Genomic DNA, 23,881 nt, shown 5'->3' with positions numbered 1-23,881 from the left:
GCTAAGCGACTGTAAGAACTACTATTTTTACGTTTCACGTGCCAAGCTCGAAAAAAAGCTGCGCTCTCATACGTTAGTTACTCTGACGCATTTAGAGCGATTGCATTGCTCATGCATTGGCATTTATAGACGAACGAGATCTTTTCTTTTTGTAATTCATTAGCAAAAAGTATATAAATCGATCCAATCAACCGCGCGTACGCAAATGCGACGCACACGATTAATGATTGGTGAAAAAATTAAGCATACTTTAGTTACGTAATTTAATAGGTCACGTTTTTAGCAAACAGATAATTTTTACAAGGTTGTAAGATTACAAACGTATTATATAATTACAATATCAAACATGAAATCGAATCGTTGACGGCTACAGATTTTATGAAAAATTTGAAGTCAATTTTTTGTTTTAACTAAAAAATTCGACAGTTTATTGTTCGCATTAAATTGTACGATCAATAGCTCCTATATTAAATTTACTTAGAGCTATGTTTCATATCAATTCCATCTAAAAATCAATGATCAATTATTTATTTATACACTTTCAAATAACTTGTTAAAACTTAAAAAAAAAAAATGCTTATAACAGATATTTCTGTTATTATTAATACACCTAATAATAATTAAATAAACAATCATAACTTTTTCTTACAACTAGTTTATTAATACACATGTTTTAGATTAGATTTTCTCTTCAGGTGGCATAAGGTGTAATAAAAATGTCTATCTTACCGAGAGAGACGCGTTTCTAGCACAAGCGTAATAGACTTGCGCAAGCAATTCCTCGACAGAAAATAACGAGGAAAATCATTTGCAGCAAGTTTTCCCGATCGTCGGAATGTGGCGTAATTATTTTTCAATGCCACGCGTCTTGCTATCACGGGCGGGTTACGCTTATTATATAACAATAAGAGCAACAATAAGGTTACCCACATTACGGCACTTTCTCTCGACGAACGTAACGCATGGCCGATGCGCTTCAATCCAGTCTTTCGAACCATTTCTGATCGAGTTTCTCACTGCTCGCCATGACGAGAAATGCATACGTGAACGATAAAAAGAACGATAAAAAACCCATCGCATACATATTAATAAAGTTACTTTCGGTTAACAAAAACATTTGTGTCAATAAAATAATTATTACATATCCATTTTTTCATATATTTAATAGAAAAAATATATTTTACTGATAAATATTATCTGGTTTATTCAATTTTGAAACGCAGAGAAAGTTACTATCGTATAGTCTTTTTTTTTATTAGCCACACGATTTCAGAATGTTCCAATAGATTATAAGAAAAAAACATTAGCCTCCGTATATTTTATAGAGAAAGTAAATGTAATTCATTTTAATAATTAATTGTACATTATTCATTATATAATTTGTAACATTAGGTAGGTACATATAGAATTACCATTTTTTTCTTCATCCGTTGGAATTTTCTTAAATCGTGTGATCAATAAAAAAACCTATACGACCAGTAATTTCCTAAAATAGTGTCTGGAAGATAGAACAATTTATAGACATTCAATTTAAAGACTACGTTTGCTATTTTGTACAGAATGTTTCATCTATTTTAATGATATATTTTTTGATAAAGTCAAATATAAAGTCAATTTTCCTTAATTAAAATGTCATTAGTAATTTTTAAATAATGAAAAAAAAAGAATTATTTAAAGTAATTTAATAACGTTAAAAAGATCAATAATCTAACTTCAAATCAATTTTTTTACATAAAGTCGATACGAATTAGAAAAGTACGTTTCATCATTTTTGAAATATTATTTTTGACAGAATTTAATTTTTATCTTCATATAAAAATTATTTAATTTTAAATATTAAATAAAACGTTTTCTATATCATTTTGATTCGTGGATCAAAAATATATTGTGATTCAAATTTGCAATTTCAAATAAGTGTTAAATAGCTAAATATATGGAGATACGTTCAAAAATAAACGAGTTAATAGATATGATTGAACACGATCTATTTTCGATGCTTTGACATTTAACCGTCGTGCAAATTTGTCAACATTTGGCCGCATCTCATGTAAACATAATAAAATTATTGATGTTGTAGAACTTTATTTCAGCAAATACAGTTTACCACGAAAAATTTCATTCAAATATAACTGAAAAGTAACTTTATCTGAGAAATAATATAAACACACGCGTGAAAATTGCCAAAAACTGAGAGTATCACGGTCAAGTGTGACTTGAGCTTTCGCCAAACACTTTTGCATTCTAGAGAAGATCTCCAACCTCGTGCGATTAAAAAATTTGACGATAAGAAAAGAAAGGATGTTGAAATCAAAATAATAATATAAATTGCGTAATAATATATACATATATATATATATATATATATATATATATATATATATAACTGAAAGGTGTAACAATGAAATAATATACGTTCAAATTATCAATTACTACTCTACGTTTAAATAACGTTTGAATTATCGTTACTGTCAATTCAAGGGTTTGAAAATTGTTGTAATTTCGATCGGATCGGATTCCGATGAATGGAAATGACCCTGACTATTCGTGACAATAGAGACGCTCTCTATGTATGTTAATTTTTTTTTTGTATTGCAAGTTCAATTTTCCGACCTTTTTTATACGCTGTTATCGTCCGTGAGACAAGAGAAAAGACGGTGAGAATTTTGCAGACGTTGCATTCTTTATAATCTATTCATAATTAAATCATAACTCATACATCGCGGAATTCGACTGAAATGCGACTGACTCATAACTCATGGCAGCGAGCGACTAATCCAGCGACGGTCGTCGTTAAAATTAACTAATCATACGCGCGCGCGAGACATAAGTATATTCTTCGCAGGCTTCGTTTTAAATTCTAGAACTCGAAAGGAATCATTATTCGCGCTGATTTCGTGACCGATAACGACTATCATTAATGTAAACGCAATTTTTTTTTTTTTTTAATTTAATTGTGTGCATAATTTTAACAACGCACGAATAACATCAAATATATATATCACAATTTTAAATTCATCTTTATCATACACCTAATATATCTACATAATATATTTCATAATCATTAATTCTGTATCTTTTTTAATACAATTTTAAGACACTTTAGCAGTAATCAAATTAAATTCTATATATTTAAGTAAAAATTTGATTCTTCTCAAGCAAGCTCAACAAAAAATTGATCCTACAATGAATAACGTATTTTAAACAATTACATTTTAATACAAAAACTAAACAATGTCTACTAAAATATTTTTTATTACATATAATATATATATATATAAAATGCACATATCATTATGCACGTCAAAATATGTTTAAGTGCACTGACGTGACAATATTCCATAAAATGTTTAGTAAAAAAAAAATCAACTCACGCGAGCAAATAACGTGGCCGATAGGGGATCGCGGTGGACACCCTATATACAAGCGTTGTGCGCGAAGTTGTATCCCACTTTTGCACCAAGATATATCCTCCGCCATTCTCCGAATAAGCTAACTATATAAATCCAACTGGATAACGCGCGCCCGGACTGCACACGGCGAGATTAATGTGATTACCTGTGTTCAGGTAACAGTGACACGGTGTGAACTGCCCTTGAGTGTGCCTGCCTCCCCGAGATGCGTCGGCAACGTCGCAATTCCGTGTCACACGCATATATGTATACACGCACGCACGCACGCACGCACGCACGCACTCGCGGCGCTGCTGTCGGTACGATTTGAGTTTTCCGCGCCGGAAAGAGACTCGGCGTGTTTATATCACGCCTGAAACTTTTGCATAGTTCGATTCGATAACAATGCGGGCGCGACGATGACGATGGAAACCACGAGAAACTGTTTTCGTTGATATCGATCTTGAAAATACTCGATCGACGTATACCTTATCGCGAATTATCGAGAAACTTGGCCAGTGTTGCCAAAGAGGCGCGATACAGTTGTATCACTTTGGTACATCACCAATGGCACATTTTAGATATTGGTACTGTAAACATGTGCGTTAAAAAAATATCCGTTCAATGATGGTAACTGTATACATAATAGAAATTTTAATATATTTAATAGAAATTAAAAATTTTATTTCTTTAGACTTCTGCATATAACTGTTAATTATGGTCTTATCGCAATGTGTAATTCTCGTAAGAAAGTATATGCACATTTATTATTTAGAAAAAAAATGAATGAAATACACACAGATACTATTATATAAGAAATTTTTAAAACTGCTAAAATAGATGCGATATTAATTATAATGAACGATATATATTCTTATTATCAAAAATTCAATAGCTAATAGCACCCTCGAATTATACACATTTTTTGCTGAGATGATGTCACGTTATAAAAATACATGTCGCAAATTTTTATAAGCGCAAACCGCTATAAATGTCTCGCATTATTTTCAAAGATCTCCGCCGCGATAGATTAAGACCAGATTAGATAAGAAAAATATAAAGAGACAAATATTTCATGTAGAATGTTGAAGCGCTCGGCTGACTGAAACCTTACGACCGTAAAGGAAATCGCGAAAGTCAGAATGAATAATAGTTGGCGAATAATCTCGAGTCTAAAAAAAAAAGTTAATCCGTTGCGAATTTGCTTATCTGGCTCGGAAGTTTCATCTCCGTGACGGGCATCTCCAATTGCGAGCCCCACCGTTATGCCAACTTCTCGCAATAAAATTCTAATTCTACAGAAGCTAGATTATGGAATCTTGACGTTTTTATATAGAGTAGTCACAAACGCACGTTTTTCCGCATAACAAATTTTTTTTTTTTTTTTTTTTTTGTGTTCAAGTCTTCTTCACTTTTCCCTCAGCAAAATTGCAGTCGGATATTATCTTACAATTTTTTGATATTTAGCAAATATCGATTAATATTAAATATAAAAAATGCTTCGATATAAATAAAATGATAAAATGTCTGTATTAACATATTGTAATATATCAAAAAAGTGAAAAAAATATTAAATAATTATCTCTGTCCCTCTCGTCAAATTTTTAAATATATAAATATGAAACATGCATATGATTAAAAGTTTATGAGAGCAGGCATATCTTTAATTTGTTTAATTATATTTTGGCGAAGAAAATGATAACCAAACGATTGATAAAATCAAGGAAAACGATCGATGCGCCGTCGAATAATGACAAATAGCTCCTACATGATAGAAAAATAACAATTTGGAAAAGCGTAATTTAAATTTTGTGTATACTATAATTTGTGAAAAGGTGTGTACAATATGCTGTAATAAAATTACAGTAGCAATATCATGACTACAATACGGTTGGCAACGATAAAAGAAACGGAGTTAAATGTTTATGATCCGCGCGCGTTAAAAAATTACAAAGACATTTATCTTTTCAATTTAAATTATTAATATTTTCAGAAAGTTTCAAGATCTTTACATAAAATATTTAAAAACGTATGTGTATTTAGACAGAAAAAAAATTTGAATTACATATTCTCGCATCTCTATAAAGCTTGTATTATAGTAACGAAAAAATAGAGAGAGACAGAGAGATTCTCTCTTTGATTTTGTAAACACGTAATGATGAAAGAGCGCGATCAAAAGAGGAGGGCAAGAGAAGGAAGAATAAACGATTTGTGCACGCGAGTAATCGCAATCGCCGCACAGTCCGGTCTTTATTCTTCGGCGTTTGGAAAAACCGTTTCTCTTATTGCCATTGTCGTTTCACACCATCCGACTACTTTGACCCTCGACCTTCTGCTTCTGCCGAGCAAGCTTATATGTACATACCAGATACGAGTACATCGTGCTTTTATACGCGAGAGTCGATTCACTTTATCTACGCGTCCACAGGTTAATTTCTTTGCTTTCAACTTGAACTCTGCTTTGACTGATTTTTAATTTAATACTTGATTACAAAGAATCAATAGAGATGCTGACTGTATTAAAAAATGAGAAAGAGATTTTTTTCTAAATTTTTGCAAAACAAGCGATAAAAAGAATCTACTGCGTACAAACATTACAATGACACGTTTTATCTTCGTTGATTGATATCTTCGAACCCTCGTCTTTGAATCTGGCATGGTACAGAATGGCACAAGCGACACTGCTCATATAATATATAAACTTTGCAAATCTTATAAAGAAACATTTATACAAACTATTGTTATAATATTATGTCAAAGTCAATAGACAACTCCAAAGGTTGATGATAATACCTAAGAAAAATTACGTAAGTCAAGCGCTTTCAAGCATTATAATTCGATTGTATATTAATAATGGTTACAATATAATTCATTATTCAACAAAGGTGAGAATTTTGACATATGATTACGTGTCTCTGCCTTTTTATGAAACGTAAAGTTGTTGCAAAAGTTTTTGTAAGTTGAGTAAAAATTTTTGTTCTCAATTATAATTACAAAAAAAAAAAAAAAAATAAATAAATAAAAAAAGAAACATCTAATGTCTTCTTATCTGTGTTAAATGAGATAATTTTATTAATATTAAATGATAACTTTAATATCATTGAGATCGCGTATCTTCAAAAGATACGAATAAAGAAAAAAATATATCGCAAAAAGATCTTTATCTAAAAAAACAAAGCAAAATTTGCGATAAAAAAAAATATAAGACACGTTCTCTATCTTTCAATCTCTTTCGGTTCGAACAACACAACCCTCTCTTTGTTTCCTTTTCTGTTTCGCGGGTGATTTTTAGAGACGGTGATTGAGTGAGAAGACAACAAAAAAAAGAAATTGATCGTCAGCGAAATTAAGCACAAGGAGCTATCACAAATTTTACCCTCTCTTTCTCTCTCTCTCTCTCTCTCTCTCTCTCTTTCTTTCGAGATAGCAACCAAACTGTCTTGTCTGTCCGCGTCATTGGACTGCCGCGCATTGCGATGCGATGATGATGTAACATCTCCTTCTTTGTTCTACCTCGTCGTGCGTGTTCGCAGACAGTTCGGGCGGCTGAGAACGGACGGACCGGATCTTTCCTCGAATCATGCGAATCGACGCGTTCGGTATCGCAATTTTGCGGCGCACTGTAATTCTATCCCTCGAGAGCGTGCTGATAAAAAGCAAACTGTATACTCGAGTATCCAAATACGAGTATCTTCACCGAATTAACATCCTGCGATCTGACAGCGTTTGCAATCACGTCACGATTATCGAAGATGCGCGCGTGTGAGTGAAGTACTATTATTTTAATCCAGAATACTGAAATATATCTAAAAAAGTTAATATTTCACTTTATCTTTGATAAATATTGCTTTCTCAAATTTTACATATATAAAAGATTATAAAGTATATGAATAAGCATATAAATTATTTCCAAATATTCTTTTTCTTTCTCTTTCTATATATTTTTTTAATCCCGTTTTATTGATGTTAAAAATAGTAATTCCTATACCATATTTTAATAAAAATGAAATCTTTTACTTTGAGAAAAAAGACAGAACTGACAAGAAGAAATCATTATATAATCGCGCAAGCGATAATATAATATAAGATTCGTATAAAATTTACGAAGCAATCGTCGTAGCAATATTTAATGAGCCGCGAACACATCAAATTATCTCACTTGCTACTCGATATACTAACCGCTTCGTACCGCCCCTTATCGTTCGTTATCATGCGCGCGCAAACTCAAGATAGTGTCGTTTAGCCAGTAGAAATAACAGATAATCACGAAATTAAACTCACACTTTATTTAGATTAAGATTTTCTGAGAAAGTTTCATCAATATTGATATTTCTCTCAAAAAGCTATTCTGTACTTATGTATTGTGTACTTTTGTACTGTGTGTTTTAAATAAGAAATATTTATAATCACATTTGCAATAGTAATATCATTATATTATCATATAATGCAAAATGGATTGAAATTAAATAAATATGTATGCGTAGATATATATATAAGTTAATTTATATAATTATATTAGTATTTAAAAAATGGAAAAAAATTCTTTACTTATTTAAAAGTTCTTCCTCTTATCGAACATTTTACATTTTCTACAATGACGAGAATGAAATAAATGCCATAAGACAAAAGGATATGTAAGAAAATGCAGAAATATCATAGTTATTGGAACTCGCGTTAACATTAATATTAATTAATGTCGATGGTTCGGCAAGATCATAAAAATTACACGTTGTAAAAGCAACTCATATGCTGCCAACTCAAACATCAATAACAGCAGCAACAAACGTTGCACAAACGATGTCCTCTCATAAAGAATACTTCCCGCTGATATCCTACTTTACGTCACGTCCCCTCCTGCCCATCATCGTCGTCGTCGTCGTCGTCGTCGTCGTCGTCGCCGTCGTCGCCGTCGTCGTCGTTGTCGTCCGCGAATGCGACGGTCGTGCGCATTAACGAAAATCAATAACCGATAATTATGGTCGCCGTAGCGCCTTTCCTCCCCCCCTTCCCCCTGTCGTTGCCGTCGTCTTTGTCTCGTCGAAATAATCGCAACGTTCAGCCGAGATCGCGAAATCGCTTCCGCGACGACAAGTTTCCCGAGGGAGGGCATTTTTGCGAGATGCAAAACGCGGTCACGATGACGTGGGTAAGGTAAGGAAAGAAAGCCAAGGCGACGCTATTTTTCCCGCACGAAGGAATGGGATGTGTATGGATGGATGAACGAGACGGATGGACGGACGAACGGATGGACGGACGGACGGACAAACGGATGGGAACGCACACACAGTCGCGGCCGGCCGGCTTGACGATGATGAGGGAGGCCTGGCAACATCAGACCGGAGAGGGAGAGGATCTATATCCCGACTCGGCGAGACCCGGTGCGTTCGGCTAGGCTCGACAACGCTCGTCGTCGTCGTCGTGACCACGTGACTCTGTAATACGTTCTCTACTCGCTATTCGGCAAACATCAGGCCGATTTCATCCTGTATATTCGCATCTCTTGCCCGGTTTCGCCGCTGACTGACTCTATGCGTCGAGACAACAATGAGATGAAAGAGAAGGATGACTTCTGATAATGAGAAAATATTTATTATATTCATTGAAAATTCGTACATTTTATGATTGAGCTTGTTTTGCGAAAAATATATAATTTAACAGACAAATGGAGGAAAAAAATGTTGATAATTTTCCAATTTTTTCAGCACACCCTATAATCCGTTTCCTCTTTCGACGGACTATTTAGTATTCGCAGTATTAGATATTCACATTGTTGATGACGACGGAATCGGTTGGCGCCTACCGCGGCTAGCCAAGTTTCTATTTTGCTACATGTGGCTCGCACGCCGCGTGCAGCATGCGTTGACAGTGACGCATTGCGTACGCGCTGTGCTACTTGCAGCCGTGGATAACGGATAGTACGATGTTCTCTATCATGATACAAATTTCGCAAGGTCTATTAAATATCACAGTTATACATCGGAATATTCAAGCTACTTAATCGCAGTATTATTAAACGCCATTTATATTACGTAATTTTCTTCTCTTATTTAACTCTTGAGCATTTTTGGCTTAATAAATCGCTAGAATACATTTTTTTGCGGTCATTATCAGTCGATTCAAATTTAAAAAAAAAAAACAAACATATTCAGATAGTCGGTGCTATGTAAAAGAAAAAAATGTATCATCTCGTAACAAGATTGCTTACATATAATATCGGGAAGGCAATACTTTTTTTTTTTTTTTTTTTTTTTCTTTTACTCTATACGACTTGCACCAGCGAGCTTTTTCTGGCATAAAACCGGTGGTCCCCGGCGCGCAAAAGCGGTCTCGCAAACACGTGCGGCTGACGCAAAAATGCAGCTCCCGCGCGGGCTGGCTGCATTCATTTGCAACGCGTACCTCGTCCGTGCCGTTCTCTTTCTCTTTCTCGCGCCTACCTTTCCGGTGCGGCATGTGACTCAGTATAGCTGCATTCAAACTTCTGTGTGCGCATTCTGCTACGAGCACCTATATGCTCGCCCGCGTCTTTGACCGACGACTTGTGTGTTTCACGCGCGATCGAACGCGAGAACGCGAGCGCGAAGTCTAGTTGCATAGAAATATTATAATGGAATATTTGAATAATGAATGTGTTATAATGTGACACATTTAGATGTTGACCTGTAATTTTCGATATCTTATTCGAACGATAAAAAGTTTCGACGGTCACTCAAGTAAAAATTAAGATATTGATTGAAGAAAGAGAGTTAGTAAATAGAGAAATAGCAAAAATTTATATATTATAAAATTTATATTCAGTCTTGGAAAACGCTCTGAAAAGCAACTGCAAATTTGTCCATAATTTTTTATGCGTAGTTGCGACAAAGTATTCTTTAGTATTTTTCTTTTTTCTTTAAAATACTTGTGATATTTAACGACTGACATATATATTTTACTCATAATTTTCCTCCGTGCTTAAACATCGATCTTTGTTGGACGCAGTCGCAGATATCCGAAACCTTACTATCGCGTTGCAACGAATTAGTCACGTGATCGGTCCGAGTTAAGTCTTTATGTAGAATTATACCAGACGTTTTCTTTTCAACTTTTTAATCTAAACATCATCGAGCATTATTTCTAAAATCACAAAAGGAATAAGAAAAAAAAAACAAAAAAACAAAAAAAAAAAAAAAAAAAAAAGACTAAGCAACACAAAATCCTGGGAATGCATACATAATATTTTTACTCTGTCAAGTACGGTAACTTTATGTTCTCATTGTCCGTTACACGAGTTTACGTATTGCGCACGATCGCGCGAAATGCAACTGCATTCAAAAGAGCGCATCATTGCGCAAGTTTCTTATCGCAGCGCGTTTTCCGTCGAGTAACGTTCACATTCTCTCGTCGTTACGCGATATCTTATACTCTGTACAAGAGCGTTCTATCCACGGGAATATCTCTCCCGGCGAGAAGTTTATCGATAATTTAAAACACCGCCACGGAACGGAATCTATTACGGCGATGGAGTGTTAAGTAGGCGGAGAGCGTTGCGTATACTTATACGCGACTGGTAACGAGACGCCATAAGCGCTCAAGTTATCGGCCGATGTGCTTCCATAACGCGCAAATTATTGCGAGACAGATTTTATTGGCGAAAAATGCCAACGCGATATCGAGACGATGTTAGATACTAGCAAAATTATGAAAGTTCGCGAGTCTTTAACTATCATGTGTGGTGCAGTGCTCAGACACTTAATTTTACTCCAAAAAAAAATTCGGGATACTTCATCGAACCAGTATATGATCTCAGTTCTATATTTCTCACGATGATAAATAATTGCGTGCGAAATTTTTTACTTGAACTTTTAAAAAATATACTTTACTTTCTTGTCCTTGAATTATTATTAAAAATTATGTAAAATGTGTTAAAGCAACCGCAGATTCGCGCAAAGACGAAATTAAAACGTAGAGTAAAAAATAAAAATAAATACATAACAATAAAAGTAAAATTGATGAAAAGTTCAATTAATATTCGTATGTATATGTACATGTCGCGCTATATCTATATCGTACGAACCGTAATTTCGTCGTGCATTATTTCCTTCCCTGTTATCCGCGCAAAATCCCAATCCCGGTCGTTATTAGCGATAGTCGGGACGAAGAGATGCAAAAGAATAGTTGGCGGTCGTTTGATAGCGGCGGCAACGGATACTTAAACGTCTACGAAGGAGGGGCCCCGTCATCGCACAGGATACGAGGGAGGGTATATATATCTCTCCCAGGTATATAAACAGACCTGGAGAGGGATCTGGGGGAAGGGTTCGATGTGGAAACTGCGTGGAAGATGCCCAAGGTAGATGCGAGACAGGTACCCTCCAAAAAAGGAGCAACAAGGGTAGGAGAGGTGGCTTCGGCGTTCTTTCAAAGGACTACTCTCTTCCTTTCTCCTTAAATCTAAATATAACGGCCAGTCAAGTGCAATTCTTTTCCTCTATCACTCCACGCGCCATATTGGGCACACACGTGGAATCGCGACAAGTCAAGACACCTTGTATATCTGGATGATGTCGAAAGTGAAAGTATCGGAAGAGCATACTTTGGAAGTATTGATACTTTGGACACTAGCCCGGTATATACAGAGTGTTCTAAAAATCCTTCGTCTTCTAAGAGGATGCATATTCTCTAATAAATTTTGTATAAATTTAAAAAAAAAAATTTTATTTAAATAAAATATAATTTTACCGTAGTTTAGTTTTAATTTCTATTATATTGAAATTACTGTACAATTCGATATTAATTTATTAGTTGATTGTCTTTTATTATTTGTGATAGAAACATACTTATTTTTCTCATAGCCAATATAGATTGTCATAAATTCTCTCGTATGAGCCACGTTATGAAACATTTTGCAAATTTTAAATTAGCAAGCACGAACAAAACGTGCCCTATTTCCAGTTATTCAAATGCTATGTATAATTCTCCTGGTTTATTATAAATGTTACCTAATTTCTCGTTTTCTCACGAATCGACCTACGGTCAAGCTCAACGATTGAGCTGTAACGGCGCACGCGTCGCAATTCTGGAAATTAAGTGGCGATAGCGTGACGTCATTGGCACCTCTGACGTAATTTCAGCATGGTATTAAACCCGACCGGTGACCCGGTCAGAACATTATCCTAAATAACTAAAAACATCCTAATAACCTGCAGAGCGTCGAACAATGAACGTCTGTCTATAAGAGGAAACTTTTACATGTATATATGTATATATAAATGCCAGTATTCACCTTTTTTTTTCTTATCCTGATTTACACCGTTTGACATTTTGCGGAGCGATAGGAATATCGATAACCCCAATTTCGATAATTGTATCTTTATCGGATTTCCGAATGACGGAGAGAAAACGTGCATAAAATGTTTGAAGATTTCACATAAAAAGGCCATTATATTTATAATTATCTACAACATTTTTTATGAAATATATGAAATATTTACAATATTTTTTTATGAAAAAAGAATCTGTGTGTAAGAAATACTCTCTAACAATATAGTATACATTATGCGAAAAAATATTTTATATTAGAGAAGATTTTGTATCGGGGAGAATAAATAAAGTCTGAGTTCAAAAAATTTTCATAGATTTTGAAAATTATTAAGTTATAAAAATGTTATAAAAATTTATGGAATATAAAATATATATACTTCTTTTTAGGTTTTTCTTCTTAAATAGAAAAAAATATTTTTTGAAACCAAAATTATTTATTACTTTAGGCACTTGTAGGATTTCTGTGTCAAATCTTCATTAGTAACACGTTCGATGGAAACTATTTGAATTACTGTGTGAACGATTAAATCCAATTAGACCCAATTTCCATGAACTTATATTCGATTAGAAACTTATTCGATTATATGTAAAGAGTAGCATATACATATATACGACTTATATGTAAAAGCGATTGGCAGGCATCTTCAATTTTTTATCCAATGTTTCGATTTGTATCTAAAACTAAAATATATATATATATATATATATATATATAAAAATTAGATTTAATCGTTCCTGAATCAATCAAAGTTGCAACCGGAGGCTATAATTAAATCAGGCAATTTGTAAACATTATAAATTAGTTGAAACAGTTTACGAAATAATGATAAGTTATATAATTATGCCAAAAAATGTTATGTTCTATTTTTCAATATAAATGAAAAATTCTCCGAAAAATGTATAAAATGTAATTTTTTAAACAACAATTTTTTTTAAACCAACACACTATACATATTTAAAGAATTACTATTTTTCTTCAGTAATCGTAACTCTGAAAAGTTTTTTAAACGTTAATATTTTGTCAAAATTTTTTCACTAAAATTTCATCAAAATATAATATATTATTGATATTTAAAAAAATTTATTATTTTTGAACGGTTTAATATATCTAGATTTCGCTGCAGGTGCTGTATAAACTTATTTATCATCTTCACACTAGAAAGTCTACATGAAACATATTCCCGAGGCATTAACTGTCTCGTTCTCTAAAAATTATTACCTCACATTGTTCTCCAACTGCCCGATTTAATCTCGTTGGGTGTCGTGAAGGCTCGCACGACAAATGATAATTGTAACCAAGACAAATGGATCTGTGAAAGACTCACCCTGCATTTTCAGCGGTAGCAATGGACATGTGCCTCCTCTCATCAAGGGTGGGCGCGGCGTCGAATTGCCGAGGGAGATCCGTGGTAATGAATTGAGAGTCACGCGTGCACGCGAGAGATGCTTTCTCTCTCTCGTTCTCTTCGTGTGGACACTACCCTCGCGCACCAAGAAAACTTTTTACACTACACTGTCGATATCACCACTAAGCGACGAGGTTGTTAACCATCACTCGCGCCACCCAATATCACAGAAATCAACACTCTTCGCGATTAAAATAAAAATAAAAAAAAAAAAAAAAAAAAAAAAAGAAAAACAGACCAACGAGAGAAAAGCGAGGTTCGAATGCAACAAACACGGTGTCCCGAAAGTATCTTCAAAAGTACCTCGGAACTGCAAAGTACTGTAATTGTACACGCGCGAATAGATATCGTTCTCGCGATTAGTCGTCGATTAGCCGACAGAGCTCGACGGTGACATCCGGTGATGAGTCGGAAGCTGCATCATCCTTCCGTCAATGGTTCTCAACCGTCTTCCTGAGCCCGACATTCGTTATAGTGGCCGTGCCACTGTCGACCACGCTGTCTTTTTTCTTTTCTCTCTCTTTCTCTTTCTCTCTTCCTTCTTCTCTTTTTTCCTCTCTCTTCCACTCTGAAGGATAACACAGACAGGCAGGTGCAGACGAGAAATGTTGCCTTGCACGAATCTGTTCACGATCACGACAGAATTTCGAGCGGCCTCAGTTCAACTGAGAGCGATGGCGTGATCGATGATGGACGTGATCTCTCTATCGAGACGCATACACGTCGTCAGGGTGGGTCCGTAGCACGAGCAGTGGGAGTGTCTCTTCCCCGAAGAGCCAGGCCTCTCTTAATTCTTTTCTTCGCTTCGTCAGATTATTTCTGATGTTGTCGATCTCCCTTAGAAAGATTTTCGCAAAGTCGTTTTTATTTCAAACTCTTCCTATCGCCGAAAGCTGCTCCGGATCTTCCTCGAAAAGGATCTTGCTTAAATCGACAAAGTTTCTTCTGGTCGAGAATCCTGTTGATCCTTCCGCAGTTTTTTTTTCAAGTTCAACAGTTTTTTGCGTCGGGTAGGTCGTGAGCTCGATAAGCGGGATCGATCCTGGAAACGATAACAATAAACACGAGTGAGCGAGACTGACAATTGTCGAGTGAACGTTGAAAAAGAAAAGAAAAAAAAAAAAAAAGAGAGTATGTACTATAAAACATGTCCACGTAACGCGTTAATGAGTGGAACGGGTAAGAAAGATTACGCTGTGCGTTACGTCAAACGCGTTACGTTACGTTTGACGCATTTGCATTCGTTGACGAGCTCGTAACGTCGTTCTACCTCATTTGTGAGGTAATCGGCGGAATCATTAGCGAACAAATGGTTATCGATACCTCTTGTCCGAGTGATACAAGAATAACAGTCAAGATTTAAAAGTAGATTTCTCTTTCTCTCTCTTTATGTGTAAAAATATTTCATTTTTATTAAAACTTTATTATTATTCTTCTTTTTCATCATTATTCATCATTATATATTAGTTACATATATATTATTTAACTATCATTGCTATTTAGAGTTGATAAAAAAAAGTACGATGAGCAAAAAAACCACGATAATTTCCAGTTTTTATTGATTTGAACTTTATTCAATATAATAAACTAGTAAAAGCTATAAAAATGACTAATATGTATATGTAATAACAATGAAATATATTTATATAACTTTACGCAAAAGTTATATAAATTACTTTTATTAATACATTTACTTTAATTAATAAATCATATTAATCACATAGCTTAAAAAAACAAAACCAATATAATAATAAAGTCCTTTACAATTCAAATTAATATGTGAAATATATTTTTAAAACAAAAACTTTAGAGATCTAAATGTTATTAAATTTTATATTAATTTTTAATTTAATGAGAAACATGTAATAGTAACAGAATTAAAAATGTTTATCAACATTTTGTTATTTTTTTCCGAAAAATGCACATTATTATTTTACACTAATATGAATTTTATCCAAAAAGTGTAAAATTTTGCCAATCCTGTTGCTATTATTATTTCAATTATTATGATATTGAATTATATATTTATTTTGTAACAAAAATAAAATATACTTGATCGTTTGTTTTCATATTATTACATAAATAAAACAATATAATTCTAAAAAAATTATAAATAACAAGAGAATTATAATATAAATATAGTATAGTAAGAAAATTAAATTTACATCTTTTAAAATACACGCGTTATTATATTTTTTCCACACACGACAGTGTAGAAAAAAAAGACATGAAAAAAGACAACACAAATGTAATTTTCATTTTACCAGAACAATGTTACCATTGTGGTACCTTACGAGATAACGCGATATACTCGCAGAATTGCGCGTATTGTGCTAGAAATTCTGGAAATTGTGTTATTCGAACGTATACATGCAATATTAAGCAGAGAAAAAAATGTAAACTATAATCCCAATTATTATAGATAAAAATGAACTCTGCGAGATAATTGACGTGATTTCAAGAGCTCTCTCTCTCTCTATAAAATATTAAGTTACTCAACCTTGATAATTTGCGGGAGAAAATTTACACTTTTTATTATGTGTCAATCGAAAACTTACGCATCGTAGATGGAATCTTTTAATCAATCATTATTTTCTGGCCGTAGGTATGTGACGTTATTCTGACGAGCAAAAAAAATCGCGCTTTCCGTAAAGTTCGCGAGAAGGCTCGCTGCGTTTTTCGCTATTTTTTTTTTTTTTTTTTTTTTTTTCGGCGAGGCGGAGCAAGCGGGAAGGTTAAACGCATCCGCAACTAATGACAGGTTTCGAAATCGCCACTCCGCAACACAACAACTGTCGTTGTTCCCGTGGCCGTAGCCCGCGATGTAACCACGCGCATCACATGGCGTCGCGCTCGACGAAGAGAGGCGCTGCCATTAATACAATAGCCCCGGGTGCGTGCATGCGCGGCGCATGTCCACACGGCCCATTCTCCTGCTTCCGAAACATATGTAGACCGTGGGCGCGTTTAGGAAAACTCGGGAGATCGATATCATCGTCGGCTGGTCGGCCGTCGCGTCGACGACGACCACGACGCTCCGCCCGTCGCGAATTTATGCGATTTACGATGTATTACGTATCGCCGAATATCTCTGCTGTCCCTAACTCTTTACGGCCGAATTGAAATTAATTCAATTAAAAAATAACCAATTTTCTGAGAACACGTAAGAACCTAACCCAGTAATAGACTTTTACGTTGTAATTTTAAATTTACAATGACTAACGAATAAAAAAAAAAGCGAAGATGTAATAAAATCGAAGCGTGATTTAAAAATTACATCGGCTAATAATTGGCTAAACGATTGAAAATAAAAATTATTTTTATAGAATTTTAACTCATTTTATTTGCTCAAATTTGAATGAAAAAGTTTTCTCAGAGTTTCAATTTATTAAAGATGTTTACAGTTCATTGACTAAAATAAGTTTTAAGAATGAAAAAAATTAGATTTATTAAAACTTTTATTAGATATGATGATTAATTTTTCAGGAGTTATGAATAAAACCAAATTAAATCTATTTGTCATTAGGTTTTTCCTACGTCAACAAAATTTAGGCCAAGGGTTTTGGGACATTCTTTTCAAGGATTAAAATATCCTTTTTAAAAAGACATTATCCCATTTAAGACGTGAGTAAATATTTTAAAACGTCCATTATATGGTACATAAAACATTTTTCTTGCTATATATTAAGTGAGTCATCGTTCAGCGAGCCGTTACAAGTGTGATTGCGAAAATCACAGACACACACGGTCACACAGCGCGAATTTAGAGGCCGCGGCAGAGCGATTGGCCCGTGTTTTTTCGGCTTTGCGCGTACTTGAACACGCCTCGTCATTCGTTGAATTTACGCCTCAAATGCGCCGAATGTAATTAATTCGGACACCGCACGAATCGCGTTGCATTGCGCTAAAAGGAACTCTGCATCGTCAATCATTTTCAGATCTTCACCAAAACAAATGTATATAACGCTCGTTTTAGGATACTTACGTCACGCGAGAAACACGGCTTTACTGCAACCGCCATTTTTTACCCCGTATCATTTTATCCGAATAGGATGATTTCCATCAAAATAATAATCGAATAAATAAAATAGCTCGATATATATATATATATATATATATATATATATATATATATATTCTAGATGTGTGTATTTCGAATGTTTTATTATTGAATTATTAGAAAATATTTTCTCTGTCAAAATAAATATATAAATAAAACATTAAAAAAATAAATTTAAACATCTCAATATTTTTTGCATAAAATTGTTAAATTTTGAAAAATAAACAGATTACTTTGCAACTCACACAATTATTATTTTATGGCAAGTAGCAAGCAGTAAGATAAAATCTCTTGAAAACGGTTTCAATAAAAGAAAATGCCGATTAGAAATGATACTGATCGTGAGAGAGGGAGAGCGAGAAATGTATACAGTTCAGTCCCATCGACTTAGGTCGTAACGTTTACGACATCAGCGTCATGAGGTTAGCACTTCAAGTGTGAGGCCATTTAAATAACCCTTGTTGCCCCCGTGTTACGTAACTTAAAAGACCTTGGAAAAATACATAACTTTGTCGACTTGTCAAGCATATAAAAGTTAAAAATCTGTGTGTGAAATTGTAATGATTTCTGATGCTATTATAACCATTCTTTTCTCTTTAGTGTATTTCTAATTCTATTAAAATTTTATTAAACTTTTTTAAAATTATATATTTTTTTTAAATACAGGTTATTATAAAAAAAATATTAAAAAATATTATATCATATTATCGTTGAGTCATAATTTAGCATAATATACATCACACGTTATTAAATATACGGGGATACTAAAATATTGGCTTCCTTTTAGATTCTCCCAATTCTACACATATAATAGTTAAAAAAAAAAAAAAAAAAAACAAGTCCATGTTGTGTTTCGTGGTCTTCTTTTAGAAAAAATAAAAGATTTTACGTAACCGCGGTAGTTCTCAGGCACCTTGTACAAGCAATTCTCGAAACACACACAAATACAATTTCGTGATGCCACGTACACATAATGCGAGTACATTGTAACTCCTTCCCCGAATAGACGACTTAGGCGATGCGATCGCGTGATATGCCCTTAGGACGACCGTGGCTCTCTCGAGCTCATTAGACCGAGAAAAAGTTTAACGCAGAAATGAGAGAATCCACGGACCGAAATTAGACGGACACCGCGTTCGTTCGTAGAATATGCCACTGCCATTGTCCAATTTTTATCCTCCCATTATCGTGATTCGGCCCCTGGGGACGTGAGAGGATGCGAAAAAAAATGTTAGGACAGAGGGAGAGAGAGAGGGAGAGATGTTTATTTCCTTCACAATGTATTAGTCGCACCATAAAGTAATCAATCGTTCGTTCTATCGCGGTTTCCCTCCGAGGTAAAAAATGCGTGTAAATGTGAGTCTGAATAATTCTCGATCCTGGAGCAAGACTGAGGAATTTGCCCTAAAAGGAACGTTCAGGTATATTTACGATATTTTAAAATTGAAAAAAAAGCATACAAAAGCTTGCATACTTTAGGAAGGAAACATTGTAACACGTATAGAATGTTTCATCACACTACAAATTACATATACCAAGGTTTTTTGTATTAAGAATAATTTATACAATGCTTGTTTGCTGGAGATTTAAACAAATGAGGGAAATAATGTCTTTTGTTGGTATATTTTCCTGAGGAAAACATCGATTTCGCAAATACGTGTAATCTGTCATTAAAAAAATACTTGCAAAATTTTCGAAAGATAACAGAAATCAACGGTCAAGTTTATAATCGTACATGTATAACGAAAAATAAAAAAATTATTAAAATACACACGAACTTTGAATATTCCGTTCTTTCCAATTAGAACGTTCTCTTTTGACAATATCACACGATTTGTGAAATCACTCTCACGTTACTCAATCAAAACGGTTAATCGGTCCAATGTTACGCGTTAACCTACAAAATAAATAAGACTCTAAGTCTATTCTTTCCGACATCGAAAAAAAAGGTTACTTAATACTTTTCTTCGTCGAGAGAACGAGGAAAAGAAAAAGGAAAAGAAAAAGAAAAAGAAAAGGAAAAGAAAAAAAGAAAAGGGAAACAAAAATGAAATACACAAAAGGTTAGTGAAAGAAAAGACTAGACCCATTGATCGAGGAAATTCCATTGAGAAAAAAAGGACAGAAAACACGCACCTTTATCCGCAGTCTCTCTCGCTCCCCCTGGTGCGACGCGTACAGCAGGCGGGCAAGCACAAGCACAGGTAAGACGGATAGAAAGCCCACGACGACGTGATGCGGCGTGTGCGACGCACAATCGAAAGCGCGATGGTGAAGAGCGTGGTGAGTGCGCGAGAGCGCGCCACGGACGCGGCGCGCACAGCGGAGCGCGACGAACTTGACTCTCAGCGGAGCAGCGGACCGTCCGACGAGCGAATAAAAACGGAACGTAGAAACCCGGCCGCTGCTTTCTTGCGGCGCCGCGCGCGATCCGGCGCGCCGCTCTTGTGCATTATATTCGCGCGCTACGAAACGACGATGACGGCACGATAAGGACGATAATAACGTTACGAGCATACGTTATTCGCCAACAGAAACAGACACTCACGGACAAACGATACACACGCGGCGTGGCCGACCTTTTATTTGCGAAACAACCACGATACCATTTTCCTCCTGACCTGACCACGTCGTAGTTTGAGGCCGAGATTGTCCGTCCGTCTCTTCGCCTCTCTCTCTCTCTCTCTCTCTCTCACTCGCTCTCTTTTCTTCCTATCCTTCTTTCGAAGCACGAGAGGTAGGTCTGCTCCGAAAAAACGTTGCTCGAGGGACGAACGGAAACGACGCGCGCACAGTTGCGAACGGCACCGCCAGCTGCGAGAGAAATATCCGAGAAACGCAGCGCGATATGTCCGTTCTCCTCTCTCTTCTTCCTTCTCTTCTTCTCCTCCTTCTCCTCCTTCTCCTCTTCCTTTAGTCACGCTCTTTCCGCAGAAAAACACAGTGGGGCGCCACGGGATATGCAAGTAGATATCCCTCCAATGTTTGATCTCTTTTATATTCCGTTTCGCACGTGTGTGGAAAAGGCGCGTGCCACTCCAACGTCGACGCCGACAACGACAACAACGACGACGACGACGACGATGATAACGATGACGATGACGATGTCGCGCCGCGCGCGAGACTTGCAAAAGGGTCTATCTGCTCGCGAAATAGCGTGTCGCGGCCGGCGGCCTCGCCGCTCTTCTCATCCTCTTCGGCGCGAACCTTCTCCTCGCGAGCGCTGCTGGACAGTACACGCAAGTACGTCGTCGCGGCGGAACGTCCCGCCGCGCGCGCGCCTCGTCACCCGCCGCCCCCTCCTCCTCCTCCTCGCCCTTTCCCCCGACGACTCGGCGCTCGCGGCGAGAGCGCATATATGTATGCGTGTGCTGGTGTCTTTCTCCGTCTCCGTCCTCTCTCTTTCTTTCTTTCTTGTCGTTGCTCTCTTTATCTATCTCGCTCTCTCTCTCCTCCGTTTCTCGCAATCTCACTCACGCTTCTGTCCTTCTTCTTCCGTCTCGCTTTATCTCACCGCACGCAAGAGGCACATATACACCCTCCCTTTCTCTCTCTCCTTCGTCCGCGTAAATTGCACAAATATGTTTGTATACACCAAGTGTATACCACGACGTACCACGAATAACGACGATGACACGACGACGGACGGAAAGCGCGCGCGCGCGCGCTGTCCGCTCAGCCTGTGTTTGAATTCGCGCGCGCGCGTGTGTGTACTCGATTAGCGCGACCCGACGTGCGTGACGTCACAGCGCGACGACGTTACATCGCCTCTCTCTCTCTCTCTCTCTCTCACTCTCTCTCACTCACACTCTGTCTCTTTCGTTCTCCGTTGACTCCGTTTTTCCTTCCGACGATTGTCACTCGCACGATCGGTAAGGAAAACGTGGGCCTCGCGTGACTGCGAGCCGTGAAAACCGGAACGAAACGGGCGTGGACGAACAGCCGTGGTGGCCGCCGCGAGACACGGGACTCCACGACGAGCGGCGAGAGAACGGCTACGCTCGGATACGCGGTCGCGACGTGTCGATTGTCGTGCGTGCCGTCTCGACGTACGTAGGCGTCGACGGGATCGGGAAACAGCCGTGAACGCGACGGACGACGCGCGAAAACGACCCGCACGCGGCTCCGCACGCACAAAACAACCCGCGATTCTTACTACTCGTGAAACAACTGACGACTCCGCGTCGTGCAACGACTGGCGCGACCGCACGGCGAACGACGACGGGAGGTACTCACCTCCGCGAGATGGCGCCAGCGTTGTTGCTCTTGGGCTCCGGCGGCCGTAATATATCGTGACTAGCCGAACGTTGCCGAAAACGGCCGAAACGCCGCGAGCGCGACCGATTCAATATCAAGTGCACGACCCTCCGGTTTCTTGTCTGTCGCGCGCGCGGACGAATAGATGGATGGATGGATGGATGGATGGGATAGATAGATCGACCGCATGTAGCGTACTTTAACGAATATGTCGCGGCGCAGTCTCGAGAGAACAATTTTCAATTGAATTAAATTTTGTCATTTAGAAAATTGATAGGGAAATCTATTATTCGTTGGAGAAACAAAATTTTGATGAATTATAAGATTTTTTATCATTCCTTCGATACTTAGGCGACTTATGCTATTCATAAATTGAAAAAAAAAATTGTTTTTCTTCCTTTGAACATATTGATGTTTTATTAATCCTTGTATCATTTTGTCATTGTTATAAAATTTTGAATGCTCACTAAAAAATCATATAAATTTTCTACCTTTTTAAATTTTTGAATCCTAAGAGTGTCCTAATGAGTGTTTTAATTTACAATCGTACATTTCTAATGTATAAATACCAAAAAAGAGATACGTTTTACAAAAATATCAATATGTTGCGCGAGTAAATATGTACTAGTATGTTTTCTTATTCCTGTACGAAAACTATATAAAACTATATTAACTATATTAATATAAACGAAATATACAAGTATTCAATTTTTGTTTCCTTCTATTTCTGTAATTGTCGCTGCGCATTTTTCCATTAGTTTCTCTATTATCTCTACTTTATTTTTCTCCGGGACGTCTTTTATTATGTTGTCTATCATGTCTTTTATGCCTTTTAGTTCATCAAGGTCAGCTTCGGATTTCATATTTTCAAGTACCGATTTCCCTAACACCTCGTCGTACGCATCAAGAGCCACCTCACATTGAGTTCTTCCAGACTTATCTTTGATTTCAAGATCGGTATGCGATAACAGTAACTTGCAAGTATCCAAATACGAATTATCTTGAAGAGTTCTTTCAGAGCTGGTGTGTCCCAAGATCGATCGGTGTAGAGCCGTCCTGCCATCTGCGTCCGTGAGATTGGCGTTCGCCCTATGATGCAGCAATGTTTTAACAGTTTCAATGTGACCCTGTGCAGCAGCACGGTGCAAAGGTGTTGATTTAACAGAGGGGGTAGTCGCGTCCACGTTCGCGCCATGCTCCAATAGCACCACAGCCACACTGCTATGCCCATGTCGCGTTGCGTAATGCAGCGGAGTGTAACCACTAGAATCCTGCACAATGGGATCGTGACCCTTGGCCAGCAGCATCTTCACGCGTTTTACGTCGCCATCCATTGCTGAAAAAAATACAAAAAAAAAAAAGTGTCAGTCTATATAATTTCGCGATCGCATCACTGGACATTTTTTGAGAGCCCTCTTGACTTTTCAAGTGTTTGCGTAAACACTCGTGTGTAAAACTACCTTGGA

The 23,881-nt window shown here is 36.6% G+C and overlaps 2 protein-coding genes across 8 annotated transcripts in view; both read right to left on the bottom strand.

Annotated features, from left to right (window-relative positions):
* Positions 1 to 21,027, bottom strand: part of LOC140673245 (uncharacterized) — a 111,753-nt gene extending 90,726 nt beyond the window's left edge. The window contains exons 1-2 of one of the 3 annotated variants that reach the window (XM_072906064.1): positions 20,295 to 21,027; positions 14,018 to 15,140 (exon numbers count right to left, since the gene is read on the bottom strand). In XM_072906064.1, coding sequence (XP_072762165.1) covers positions 14,018 to 14,046 — 29 coding nt within the window. In that variant the 5' untranslated portion in view covers positions 14,047 to 15,140; positions 20,295 to 21,027. Of the gene's footprint in view, positions 1 to 14,017; positions 15,141 to 16,656; positions 17,385 to 20,294 lie in introns of those variants that run through there. The other 2 variants (XM_072906065.1, XM_072906066.1) reach the window with 2 other exon arrangements.
* A 120-nt stretch (positions 21,028 to 21,147) lies between these two features.
* Positions 21,148 to 23,881, bottom strand: part of LOC140673257 (uncharacterized) — a 9,724-nt gene continuing 6,990 nt past the window's right edge. For all 5 annotated transcript variants that reach the window (XM_072906106.1, XM_072906108.1, XM_072906110.1 and 2 more), the window contains one exon: positions 21,148 to 23,751. In XM_072906106.1, coding sequence (XP_072762207.1) covers positions 23,120 to 23,751 — 632 coding nt within the window. In that variant the 3' untranslated portion in view covers positions 21,148 to 23,119. The remainder of the gene's footprint in view (positions 23,752 to 23,881) is intronic.

This window comes from Anoplolepis gracilipes, chromosome 14 (genome assembly GCF_047496725.1).
Source record: "Anoplolepis gracilipes chromosome 14, ASM4749672v1, whole genome shotgun sequence".
Lineage (NCBI taxonomy): Eukaryota > Metazoa > Arthropoda > Insecta > Hymenoptera > Formicidae > Anoplolepis > Anoplolepis gracilipes.
This window is presented reverse-complemented; position numbering and strand designations above follow the sequence as displayed.